The sequence below is a fragment of the Sorex araneus genome, chromosome 1 (assembly GCF_027595985.1).
Source record: "Sorex araneus isolate mSorAra2 chromosome 1, mSorAra2.pri, whole genome shotgun sequence".
NCBI lineage: Eukaryota > Metazoa > Chordata > Mammalia > Eulipotyphla > Soricidae > Sorex > Sorex araneus.
In genome coordinates, this window is record NC_073302.1 from 388632514 (window position 1) to 388647231 (window position 14718).

General features: G+C 37.0%; 1 protein-coding gene across 6 annotated transcripts in view; it reads right to left on the reverse strand.

Annotated features, from left to right (window-relative positions):
• Positions 1 to 14718, reverse strand: part of AKAP9 (A-kinase anchoring protein 9) — a 145566-nt gene that overhangs the window by 114963 nt on the left and 15885 nt on the right. For all 6 annotated transcript variants that reach the window (XM_055124946.1, XM_055124956.1, XM_055124969.1 and 3 more), the window contains exon 2: positions 1600 to 1851. In XM_055124946.1, coding sequence (XP_054980921.1) covers positions 1600 to 1851 — 252 coding nt within the window. The remainder of the gene's footprint in view (positions 1 to 1599; positions 1852 to 14718) is intronic.

Sequence of the window (14718 nt, forward strand, 5' to 3'; positions counted from 1 at the left end):
TAAATTTAGGGGAAGGGGAATTGGGACCACAGTCCACAATATTCAGGGCTTATTACTAGCTCTGTGTTCAGAGATCACTCCTGGCAATACTTGGGGGACAATTCGTGAAGTTGGGGATTGAACCTATGGTGGCAATGTGCAAGGCAAGCACTTTATCTGCTGTACCTTACTCGTTTATCTCTCTGGCCCTGAACTGTAAAAAATTTTGAAGTCTTAAAATGAGGAAGAATGAGTGAGATATAAAACAGTAATCAAAAGAGTCATGATCAAAAACCCATGACCAGATGCCATCATCAGTGAATTCTATAAAAGTTTTTTTTTTGAAATAACTAATTCCCAAACTTCTCAAACATTTCCTAAAAACTGAAGATGAGAGTTTTCAGTTTTGAGGGATGCTTCCAACTACACTTTACTAAGTCAATTATTACTCTAATCTTCAAACCAGGAAAGAACAGTACAGAAAAAGAAATCTATAGGCAGAGATCTCTGATGAATACAAATGCAAAAATTCTCAACAAAACCTTGTCAAAATGAATACAACATGGCAAGAGAATCATTCACTATGACCAAGTGGGATTCATCCAAGAAATGAAAGAATGGTTCAACAAACATGGGCCAAAATGTAACAGATCACAGAAACAAGATAAAAATATTATTATTATATCCATTGGTACCTAAAAATTATCAGGATTCAACATCTATTTATGATGAAAACATTCAAATAGTGGGAGTGAAAACCTATCTCAGTGTAATGAAAGTCAGCCATACATAAGAAACCCACTACTAATATCATATGCAATAATATAAAAATAAAAACTTTTCCCCTGAGATGTGGAACAAGACAAGGATATACATTCTCACCTCTGCTTTTCAAAAAAGGTTTTGAAAACTAGCCAGAGCAATTAGAAAAAAAAAAAAGATATAAATAGAATTTGGATTGAAAAATACAAAAGTAAAGCTATCACTATTTGCTGATAACATAAACACATAAATGACCTTATAAATTACTAGTAATGCATTCTCTTTTTTAAAGATGGTACAAAATCACTGGTAAGTCAACTGCATTTTCATACACAAGTTAGTGAATAAGGAAATTTTAAAAAAATCTAATTTAAGGGCCACAGTTATAGTTCAGCACGTAAGGCATTTGCCTTATATGTGGCCTAACTAGGTTTAGTCCCCAGCACCCCGAGCACAGTCAGGTGTGATCCCAAAGTGCAGGGCCAGGAGTACTAAAGCAGTCCACAGATTTAACACAATCCCTATCAAAATACCAATGGCAAAACATTCTAAAATTTGTATGGAATTAGCAAAAAACCTCCCTGAATAACCTAACAAAGTCTGAGAAAAAAGAAGAAAATAGGGGTATCATATGCACATATCATATGCACATGATATGACAGCTCTGCAGTTTGAACAGGGCAAACACAGTTATACTTAATCCCGTGTCCTCAGTGTTCACTAATCCATATGCATCATGGTTAATCAATAAATGTTTACTGACTAAAACTCAATCAATATACTGCACAGCGTGCTAATGTGTGCTGCTACTACAACTTTCTACTTGGAACTCCAGTATATAAAAATCTGAATACTTACCTCAACAGAAAAGACCAGGTCATGTTTGGTTATTTCTCCACTGTGCAGAGTTTGCACTGCAGATCCCGGAGTCACTGTTGGTTCTATCCTCTGAGAACTACTTAAGCACATCTCCTCATTCTGTGATTGCTCAATATTCGAAGCAGGATATGCTGACACATCATTTTTACTGCTTGAAGTTTTCCTCTTCTTTTTCTGCTTCTTAGGAGTCTGCCCATCAGATTGAGCTTTCTTTAGTCGAAACTGGGCAAGCTATAGGGGGGGAAAGAGTCATTATTTTCAAAGATGACTTCCCTTTATTACTTTATTACCTAATATTTTCTTCCAATTAATTTCATGTCTTTATTATTTTTAAAAAATCGAAGCCCTAAAGTCATTTTCTTACAGCTTTTGCTTAGGATCATATCCGGAGGTGCTCAAGGACTACACCTAGCTCTGCGTTCAGGGGATACTCCTGGCAGTGTTTGTGGGACTATATGTGATGCTGGGGATAAAACCAGGGTCAGCATACAAGGCAATCACCTTAACCCCTTTCCTATTTCGTTAGTCCCTTGAGTCCGTTCTTCAAAAGATCAAATCATTACAAAATTATTATTTAGGGGCTGGAGCAGTAGTAACAGCGATTAGGGTGTTTTCCTTGCATGTGGCCGACCCGGGTATTCCATATGGTCCCCTGAGCACTACCAGGAGTAATTCCTGAGTCAGAGCCTGGAGTAAGCCCTGAGCATCACCAGTTGTGACCCAAAAAAGCAAAAATCACTGTTCACTGTCATCCCGTTGCTCATTGATTTGTTCGAGCGGGCAACAGCAACATCTCTCATTGAGAGACTTATTGTTACTGTTTTTGGCATATCCAATACGCACGGGTAGCTTGCCAGGCTCTGCCGTGCGGGCTCCATACTCTCGGTAGCTTGCCGGGCTCTCGGAGAGGGGTGGAGGAATCGAGCACAGGTTGGCCGAGTTAAAGGAGAACGCCCAACTGCTGTGCTATCGCTCCAGCCCAAAAGCAAAAATAAAATAAAAATAAAATAATTATTTAAAAATATAACTGCTATTATTATTGGGCTAGAGCAATAGCACCGCAGGTAGGGCGTTTGTCTTGCACGAGGCCAACCCGGGGTCGATTCCTCTGACCCTCTCCAAGAGCCCGGCAAGCTACTGAGACTATCTCGCCTACACAGCAGAGCCTGGCAAGCTCCCTGTGGGGTATTCAATATGCCAAAAACAGTAACAACAAGTCTCAATGAAGAAGTTACTGGTGCCCGATCTAGCAATTCGATGAGCAATGGGATGACAGTGATACAGTGATATAGTGACTATTATTAATGTAAGGATAACTACTAAATTGAAAAGAAATTGGGTATTTCTGAATGAATACTTAGAATGCATTGAATATTCATTCATATTGAAAAGAACAGGAAACATCGGGGCTGGTGCGATAGCACAGCGGGTAGGGCATTTGCCTTGCACGCGGCTGACCCAGGTTCGATTCCCAGCATCCCATATGGTCCCCTGAGCACCACCAGAAGTAATTCCTGAATGCAAAGCCAGGAGTAACCCCTGAGCATTGCCAGGTGTGATCCAAAAAGAAAAAAAAAACAAAAACAGGAAACATCATTATCTAAAAGAAAAAAATAAGAGAAACATCCTCCTCTGATTTGTTAAGAATATAATTTTTGAGTGTGAGATTATTTAAAAAACAAACATAGGAGCTCTAAATGCACTGTTTTGTGTGGTACACAAATTTCCACTTTATTGCATTCATTTCTATCATATGAGACTTCTACTAATTTATGCTAAATGTAACTAGTACACACAAAAAGATAGTTACAGAAATGAATGTTTTGGTTTTATTTTTAATAGAGAAAAATTAGAATAATTTAAATATTAAACAACAGTATTTCCCAGCACTTAATCACTGGTGTATATATCATTAGGAATCTGAAATATTCTAGGGCTTCCAATACTTATCATTTACTTAACACAGTTTAACTTGTGTATTTTTAATTTAAATTTATCTTCAAAGAAAACTTTAAATACCTTGTATGGAAAGTAATTGCTTTCAAATAAATGAATATAATAAAAAATTACAGTATTAAAATTTTAAATAGTACTAATGCAGGTTATAAGAGAAACAAGTGTTAAAAGGGAATTATGTCATCTGAGCTTCAAAAAGACTTTTGGCTTGTCATAACAGATGTACTGAAATGAACTTGGAAGAACACCTTTCTTATAATACTATCCAATGTTATTTAATACTGGGTTAAGTATCACCAAATCATCTCACCACCTAAAATCAGAGGTATTATATAATTTGTGCAATGCTGAATTAACTCAATGAAAATAACATGAATAAACGCAAGTATTATCATTAACAGTATAGGACTCAACAATCTTGTTTCTTGACATCGACCTCAAGGGTCGAAACTATTTCAAAAAGACATGCATGCTTTTATGTTCATTGAAGCACTATTCACAGTAGCCCAATCTAGAAACAACCCAAGTGTCAAAGGGCAGATGACTTGATAAAGAAACTATGGTATATAAAGTAATAGACACAATGGAATATATAAGAAAAAAGAAATCATGCAATTTGCTACTATGTGGATGTATCAGGCTGAATGAAGTCAGTCAGAATGAGAGGGACAGATACAGAATTATCTTTCACATATGTGGAATACAGACACAGTAAAGAAGTAACAAATTCCCAGAGGCAAAAGAACCTCAGAACTGGTTTACTGAACTGGACTTACCATGAAGGGGAGGAGTTGTGAGAAAGGGACCACGGATAGAGGGAAACTGACACTCTACTAGAGATGTGGTGCTGGAATGCTGAATGCCCTACCACCACTAACAGTACTGTAATTCACAGTGCCTAAAATTAAATTTCTTTAAATTTATTTTAAAAATATCAATGTATATCATTATTGATAACAAAAATGTTTATGACAATAGATTAAAAATAATAGGGCAATATAATCATTTTAATGAAACAAAAATTTGCTTCACTATTTTTTAACAAATGCAGTATGAGTCTCAGGCTCATAGCCTTCAACAACTGTTATTCACCTTGAATTTTAATGTGCAACATCCATATTTTAATGAATTTTGATATATATACATAAGCACAGATAAACTCTGAAAGACTGTAACCAGAATAACTTTAGACTGTTTCTGAATTTGAGATTACAGGAATTCCTTAGACTCACTTGAAATTGACATTTTTTTTCTTTTTGGGTCACACCTAGCGATGCACAGGGGTTACTCCTGGCTCTGCACTCAGGAATCACTCCTGGCGGCGCTCAGGGGACCATATGGGATGCTGGGAATCAAACCCGGGTCGACTGCGTGCAAGGCAAACGCCCTACCCACTGTGCTATCGCTCCAGCCCCGAAATTGACATTTTTAAGCAATAAATTTTCTATATGAAATACTAGTAGTCACTGATTCCTGTATTTATTTTGAACTTTTAAATCATTTTGAAAGGGAAAAAACACAGTAAGAACAGATATAAGGTCACCCAAAAAAGGATCTAGGACTAGAAAGATTGCACAGCAGGTAAGCAATTTGCCTTGCATACAGCCGATCTGGATTTGGACCCTGGCATCACATATGTGTCCCTGAGTCCTGCCAGAAGCAGTCCCTGAGCACCATCAGGTGTGGCTCCAAAAACAAAAAGAAAAAATAAGTGCTACCAGTATGTAATAGTCAATGAATTTCTTATGATACAAGTACTAATATAACCATCGTTACCATTAAGATGTGAAAAATAACAGACCTAAGCACATCAGCTTATTTCATGCTTACTTTCTACTATAGATATAAAGTACTATGCATGTACAATTATCTTAATAAAGACATAATTTATATGTCTGAAATATATGTACCCCAACTTTGTAGGATAAAAATATCACATTTAAATTTTTCCCAGTTATTGAGCAGCTACAGTAAGTCTACTTTCATGTCTGTTTAAGGAACAGATGAGTTGCCCCGTAGTGAAATGCATTTAAACCAGTTTAGAGAATAGTAAATATCCTCCAAATGTGTTATCTTTAAATAGAATCAAAAGTCTAGACCCATCATTTGAAAGAAGACTTTTAGAAAGAATGCAGTATCAAGCAAAAATATTGACATTCTTGATACTTATAGTAAGATTCAAAAGCCTCTTTAAATTCCAAGCTATTCTACTAGAAAATATATTCAGACAGTGGAGGGTATCAGGATAAATATAACAATTTTGTTCAAAATTCCACTTAGGTATATCAGCAACCTGATGGTGCCTTTAGACTACCAGATACCCCAAAATTTCTGCTGTGCCTTTGGCCAGACCCCAACAACTTGGGGTCAAGTTTACCAAAAAATTAAGCAGCCAAAAGTTAGGTATGTGGAAGTCACACCCACAAACCACCTCTTGCTTAGCTATATAAACTCATTTATTGGCCTTATTTCAGACACCCATAAATCTCGAAAGAGATCAAAAGATGCAGTTAGGGCCGGTAGCATGGAGATAAGCAGGAACCTGGGACTGAGATCTCCAAGCCCGCTTGGATCAGAACTGGGCCTCCTCCTCCCAGGTCCCCGGTTCTACAGTAGCTTGGCAGTTGCACCCACAAACTGCCCCCAGTGCCATGTAATCTCATCAATGGCCAAGACCCAGGAACTATAAACTAAAGCTCTCAGAATAGAACATGCAGAATGTCCTGAACTTGAGCCAGGCTGTCTTCACTGGGGCACCGTGGAGGGGGGTGGGTTGAGTTTCCCTCCCCGCCCCATGCAGAACCCTGGCAGCTGAAAACCTCCAGAACCCAACCACCACCATGTGCAAGGCCACTCTCCACATGCTCGAATGAGTCTCACCCAAGAGGGAACGAGCCTCACCCAAGATGGGATAAACCTCATCCAAGAGCAGAACAGCAGGAAAACCCAGGTATTCAGGAACCAGTGACTGAGATTTCCAAGTCCGCTTGAAGCCCACTTGGTTAGGGACTGGTCCTCCTACCCCAAGTCCCCAGTTTTCCAGTAGCTTGGAAGTCACACCCACAAACTGCGCCCCGCCCCCCGTCCCCCTAGCCATGTAATCTCATCAATGGCCAAGACCCAGAGACTATAAACTAAAGCTCCCAGAAGAGAATGACACAGAATTTCCTGGACATTATATTCTATCCATAACAAGCAATACAAAACAAATTGTCCAGCATTGCCTTTTTGGCAGGTTTGAGTGGTAGTGGGACTAGTGTCAAAATACCGAAAGTAACCAAAGTAGAGAGAGTATGGGGGGAATTGTCTGCCACACAAGCAGAGGAAGGGTTTGAATGTGTGTGTGTGTGTGTGTGTGTGTGTGTGTGTGTGTGTGTGAGTGAATACTGGGAATTTGGTGGTGGAAAATGTACTCTGGTGAAGGGATGGGTGTTTGATGACTGTATGACTGAAGCTCAAACATGAAAGCTTTGTAACTATCAGCTACTTCACGGTAAATCAATAAAAAGGGGAAAAATAAGAATAATAAAATTAACATTCTGAATAAAAAATGTTACGTGGAGTTCATGCCCAATTCAATCAGCTTAGTCAATGGCTGAATAAATAGCAATACTCCTACATTATAAAAAAAAAATTCCAACTTAGGTTTGACATGTAAGTTATGTGTTCAAATATTTTAACAATAAATTAAAACTTATTGGAAGTTTAATTTAAAAAACTTAAGATGATAACATCCATTATCCAGATAAAAAAATTAATAAGTAGTAGATATGAAATAAAAAGTAAAAGAATAATTCTATTATAGTGTTGAGGACAAATCACTTCTAAGGACATAAAATTAGCAAGACAGTGTTTTGGGTCTCTGATACTAATTCTAAGAAGCATTTTTTCAGACAGAAGGTAAACTCTAAAAACATAAGGTAAATTTCAGAAGGGTGAGGACTTTTGTTGATTGTTGTATATGTAAAGCCTAGAATAAGATTTAATACATGATGCATTTTTGGTTTTCTTTGGCCACACCCAGCTGTTCTCAGGACTACCCCTGGCTCTGTGCTCATGGATCACTCCTGGCAGCTCAGGGGACCATATGTGGTGCTGGGCATCTAATCCAGGTTGGCTATGTGCATGACAAGTGCCCTATCCACTGAGTTTGTTTGTTTTTTTTTAAACATAATTTACTTTTACAGGTAAGTAAAAATATCATTCAGCAATAATTTTAAACACTATTTCACAGAATCTGAGAATTAAAGTTATATGAGACATCTAGCTTTGCTCTGTGAAAAGGTCCTATGGGGTTGAGGATGTGGTTTGAGTAGTAGAGCCTTTCTTCATGTGTGAGGCCCTGTATCTGAGCCCTGGCACAATGTGAACCCTTGGAAACAAGAATAAAAGAGTAACAAAGACAAAACTGAATTCTCTAAAAACATAATGTCCACAATGGACGTTTAAGTAAGAGTTCTGTTTTACATAAATTGTTCGTAAATCTTATAGTTATCTACTTGTTTAATATCTGAAAAATGGGAAGTTAGCAGATAAACAAAATTGAGAAATTACTCAATTAGCTAATCACTGGATACAAAAATGATACATTTTAAATTACTAGGAAAAACATTTATTCCAAACAGTTGGAAATTCAGACTACAGCCATCTGTGTTTGCCACTTGGAAGCCAATTATAAAAATGTTAGCATATGCATGCATGGAAATAGTTTCAAGACTTACTGGAAAGAAATGTCCACATACACTCTGTCTTATAAATCTGAATCAGATTTCAAGAAAATATTTTACCCTGACCAGAAGAACCTAAATAAATGACTACATGGAAATAGTCAGTATTTTTTTTAATCTGACTGTATTTATTTATTTATTTATTATTTTTGTTTGTTTTGTTTTTTTTTTGAGGTTCTTTTTTATTTTATTTTTTTTAAATTTTTTTCATCTGACTTTATTGATCTAATACAATTACATTAAGATTGAAATGAATTATACATTATTGTGCTCATGTTTCCCCCATACAAAGTTCGAGAACCCATCCCTTCACCAGTGCCCATCCTCTACCACCAGTAAACCCAGCATCTCCCCCACCCTCCCCAGTCCCATCTCCCCTGCCACCCCACACTGCCACTATGGCAGGGTATTCCCTTTTGTTCTCTCTCTCTGATTAGGTGTTGTGGTTTGCAATAAAGGTGCTGAGTGGCCATTGTGTTCAGTCTCTAGTCTACATTCGGCACGCATCACCCTTCCCCCGAATGACTTCTGACCACATTTTACTTGGTGTTCCCTTCTCTGAGTTGCCCAGAATGAGAGACCAGCCTCCAAGCCATGGAGTCAACTTCCTGGTACTTATTTCTACTATTCTTGGGTGTTAGTCTCATAGTCTACTATTCTATATTCCACAGATGAGTGCAATCTTTCTATGTCTGTCTCTCTCTTGTTTATAGCTGCAAATTATTAATAAAAGTTCCTTAAATGATGTATAGAAACATGAAAATTCATTAATGTCACTTTGAAAACCAAAAGTGGAGCTGGATAGTACAGGGGTTAATGTCTTTAAACATTATGGAGTGTCACCCTGCAGACCCCCAAGTATTGCAGGCTGTAGTCCAGGTAATCCCTAGCATGTTAGGGTCAGAGCAGTACCACATCCTCTGGCTCTGCACTGAATTGCAGCCAAGAATTCTCTGGAAGTGTTCCCAGACACCCCAAAACCATTTGGGAGACCCAATAAATAAATACTGGGTACTAATAGGAATTGGTTTTATTTCTTTACTGTCCTTTGAATATTTACTATGTGCCAGAATGATGAAAGTCATGATTGAAAACACAAAACAAAAGTTAGTGTTCAACTTCATGAACTCAGTCATATATAGCATAAAAGAGATATCATGTCCGTATTTTCTTAAAGGCTTTCTGCAAGGGTTGTGGCAAGATCTATGACGATAACTTGGCACGTGACAAGCAGTATATAGCAGATTTGATTATTGACTGCTATTATTCAGTCTGTGTTGTGACAAATATTTACTGACTTGACTATTGTTCAGTCTGTCATAATAGTACAGACAAGTAACGATGAGGTTCTCTCCCCCTTCCCCTCTCCCCTCTTTCCCTCCCTCCCTCTCTCCTCTTATGAGCTATAATCCAGGTAGATAGATAGCACAATTTTTAAAAAATATAAGCACAAATATATCAAAAGATATGATGTTGAAAGAGTAGGAATCCTAAAGAAAGCCTACAACAAACAAATTTGGATAGAGATGTGCATAGAGGTCAGGACATATGGAATAAAGAATGAGCAAACTGAAATTTTGAAGATAAATACAAATTACTTGCCCAAGATCATAATCTTGGTTAAAGAGTCAGATTAGAACATCTGACTCCAAATGTAGTATTCTTTCCTTCACTCTAATTTGCATTCCTCATGTTCAGATCTCTTTTCTTTCATTTGTCATTATACTTCACAATCTTACTTTAATGGAACGAATAGATAAAAACACTAAACCAATAAACACTTTTTTAACCAGACTGGGAGGTTGGAGAGGAGTGAATTCACACACCCATCATACTAAATCAAACAAAATATCATATCCTCTAATAGAATATTATGTTCTCTACAGTAATTTGCTATGGTTTTCAAAAACAGCTGTAAGTAAAATAACTTTTAACTGTAGAAATATTAAGAAATCCTAATTAATTAGAATTAGGGTAACAATCTGTACTTCTCAGTGCTGCCTTTAAGCCATTTTAATATTCCTTAGTGAACACTGTACTAGAATGCTGTACAGACTATTACAACAAAACTCCAGGGGCCTAACTGTGGAAACAAACAAAAAAAATTACAACAGTTGACCCAAAGGCAATTTGTACATAGAGCTTAAATAAGACAACTCAAAGCAGAGACAAAAGCAATATTTTAAGGATACTCTGAAGCATATTTTCCAACAATATCACCAAATAAAAACCAAAATGGGGCCAGGAGACATAGTACAGCTGTTCAGGCACTAGCTTTGCATGCTGCCAACCCGAGTTCCCTCCCCAGTACCCCAGATGGTTCCCTGAGCTTGCCAGGAGTGATCCCTGACTGCAGAGCCAGAAGTAAGCCCTGAGCATTGACAAATGTGACCCAAAAAACAGAATGAAAAAAAGAAAAGAGTGTTAAAAAGAGCCAAGGAAATCGGGTATGGAAAAGACCAACAGTCTTTACCTCATTGTACTAGTTATAGCCTATGATCTCACTCAACACACATTTGGGGGAAAGTAGTTTTAGAACACTTTCATGTCTGAGAAGAAAAGATCCTACAAGCCTAAGCAACCTTGATTTTTCATTTATTAAAAGTGATTTTATTTGCTTATAAATTGATGGCCATAGAGAGTATCATGCTGAGTGAGATGAGTCAGAAGGATAGGAACAAACATAGAAAAACTGCACTTATTTGTGAAATATTTTTAAAAAAAACAGTAGTAGACTAATACCCAAGGACAGTAGAAACAAGGGCTGGGAGGACAGCTCATGGTTAGAAGCTGTCTACAATTGGTGGGGCGAGGGAGGGCTGTTAGGATAGAGAAGTCCACTATGAAAATAATAGTGAAAATGATTGCTCTGGACAAGAACTGCATGCTTAAAGTAGGTAAAGGGATAAGCATGATGACCTTTCAGTACTTGTATTGCAAATCATAATGTCCAAGAGGAAAGAGAAAGAGGGAGAGGGAAAAAAAGTGTTTGGAGGGTCCTGGTGGGGGTCAGGAGGGAAACTGGGGACACGGGTGGTAGAAAATGTGCACTGATGAAAGAAAGGGTGTTAGAACATTGCAGGACTGAAACCCAACCATGAACAACTTTGCAACTGTGTATCTCTCAGTGATTCAGTAAAGAAAGAAAAAAGAAAAAGAAATACTGAATCTATATTTTAAACTTAAAAAAAAATTCACTGCCTGGCACTTAGTAGGCAAAAGTGTTTGTTGAATGGAAATGTTTTTAAAAAGAATATGAACTACATTAATTGATTATAGGATATATCCACAGGACTATCAAATTAGAGAGTGGGCACTGGACAAGTCACTTAACCATTGTAGAACCTGGCTTCTTCCACTACACAAAGAAGTAGACAACAAAGGATCTTTCATGATTTCTTCCATCTTTTTTCTGATTCTTTTTTCAACTATTTACTTCTCTTTCTCCTCTCCCCATCCAGTTGGGGGAGGGGCACACCCAGCAGTAATCAAAGTCACCACATGGGACCATGTACTTAGAGAAGCAGACAGACTACGTGCAAATTAGAATAATTAGAACTCTGCATTATGGAATATTTTTTAAACTTAGTAAGCCCTGAGCACTTCTGCTTATGGTCCCCAAACCAAAATATAATTATAGGTATATATGTATGTAAATATTTAACTGACTTGAGACAATTAAAAAGCATCTGCTGCTAAATTATTGAAAATTAGGCCAAGTGGTGATAATGACATAGGAAAAAATGGAATGATTTATTTAGAATGAATTTCACATCTAAATACATAAACTTACAACACTGATTCAGGTTTATGTGATGGCTATTATAGAATAAAGTCAAGTATTATTATTATTATTACTACTATTAACTAGAAAGCAAACTTTGAGAACAAGGATTTTTCAGAAAACCATTGCCAATATGACTTCAAGTCTAGAAAAGTTGGAAATGGAAATAGGCTTGCAAAAATTTGAGTTAAAAAAAAGAATTTGGGGGGCTGGAGCGATAGTACAGTGGGAAGGGCATTTGCCTTGCACGTGGCCAACCTGAGTTTGATTTCCATATGGTCCCACAAGCACTGCCAGGAGTAATTCCTAGTGCAAGAGCCAGGAGTAACCCCTGTGCATCACTGTATGTGACCCAAAAAGCAAAAAAAAAAAAAAAAAGAATTTTTTACAGAAAAGAAACACCATTATGAGTAACTATTATAGGTATTATTATTATTATATTTTATGTATAATGTATATTTATATTATATACTATATATTATATTATACAATATGAGTAACTATTATGGAAACTATTCCTTTGAAATTCAGAACATCTTTTATAGTTTCTTAAAAGAACAATAAAAACAACAAGTCAAGATTACAATGTTGCACACAGATAATACTGTGCAGTTATCAAAATACTGTTTGAAGAAATATTTTATTTTTATTTATTTATTTTTTTTTATTTTTTTATTTTTTGGTTTTTGGGTCGTACCTGGCGATGCACAGGGGTTACTCCTGGCTTTGCACTCAGGAATTACTCCTGGCGGTGCTCAGGGGACCATATGGGATGCTGGGATTTGAACCCGGGTCGGCCGCGTGCAAGGCAAACGCCCTACCCGCTATGCTATCACTCCAGCCCTGAAGAAATACTTTATTATGGGAAAAATGCTCAACATAAAGTGAGAATTTTAAAAAACTGACAAAACTGCACTTTGGTCAAGTTATCACAAGCAAACTTACACAGGGAAATGAGCTGCCTGATAGTGATTATTGGCTGATTATGAGATAATGAACGATTGTTTTCTCTTTTAAAAGATTTTCACTGCCATATTTCACTCTGACATATCTGTAGAATATGCATATTAATAAAATTATTACTGATCAACTGTCAATATCACTATTCTATTTTTCCTTTTTAATTTTATTCACATTTTTGACTGCAGTAAAGCACTATGTAAGTTCTAAGTTTCACTATTTCATATAAGATGAACCACTAACAATGTACACTAAAAAATACATACATCAAAAAACTCATCCCAAAAAAATTGATAAAAAGCATAATTCCAAGAAATATGCCACCTAAAGAATATGCCTCCTTCATCAGCCTCTCCAGACAGCTTTATCACAAACCATATGTGTAACTGCCAACACTTATAAGACTTACACCTCAATGTTCAGATTCCACTTTAGTCTGTTTCACTGCGCCGTTATCTCAGTTACTGCTAAGAATGGCCCTTGGTCCTAACTTTTCCAGTCTCTGCATATTCATGAAACTTAATCCCATTAAAACATAATTAAAAATAACATTGTTCCAATGTAAGAAAATATCCAAATCAAGGAACTAATAAATGATTTTTTTCTCCTTGTAACATAAATGCACGCCAGTTTCACATCTGAGTTCTGTCCATTTATAAACCACTGGTCATAGATCATAGAGTATGTTTCCTCTGAAATGTGTGTTTTCAAGAAATACTGACTTAAAAATAGAGATTACTGTATCTGGTTAGATCAAGGGCCTAACCTATCAGTTATCCAAGGTTCACTAGCAGTTCCAAGGGCATCTGTCATTTATGTGATAAGTCCAAATATACACAGAAAAATTAGTTTGCTTTTGACCTCAATTCCTCTTCCCAATCTATCTACTTCATCCCTGAGGTGATCATTACTCCCTAACGAAAAAAAGTACCCTAAAATCATGATCCCTTCATACCTCTGGGTCCATGGCAGATGTCATGCACCACTATATTGAGTCACAAACAAAAATTAACACAACGCCAATATGTGTGATAATACACACACACACACACAAACACACCCAAACACACACACACATATATCAGCCCAAGTGCTCACTGATAGAAGAATACACACTGAATGGGGCTGGAGAAATAGCCCAAAGGGATGGTGCACATGCTTCACATGCTAGAGTCCCAAGTTCAAACCCTATCACCGCATGGTTCCCAGCACAGTACTGGGAATAGCCCTCAAGCACTGCTGGGTGTGGCACAAAACTTATACACATCCCAAACCTCTGCAAAAAAGAATGAAAACTGAGGTTAAGTTCTTACAACAGAATACTAAGAAGTGCACATGCTTGACATACTCTGAATGTAAACACACACACACACACACACACACAAAGATTGCATATAATACCATGAGTTCAAAAATCAGGAAAGCCAATATATCATCTGTGCATATATGAATAAAAAATCAAGTCAATACAAAAAATCTAAAATTATAGCTAACTACAATAGACTTGGAAAAGTTTTGAATATATGAATAAATCTGAAGAGTTCTTGTCTTTTAAAACAGGGCTCTGGATAAAGTGATCCTCTTTTTATTGTTTCTCCCATGTACACATTGTTTTGTTCTCTTTTGTTTGAGGGCACAACCACAGGTACTCAGAGGTTCCTCTGAGTGTGG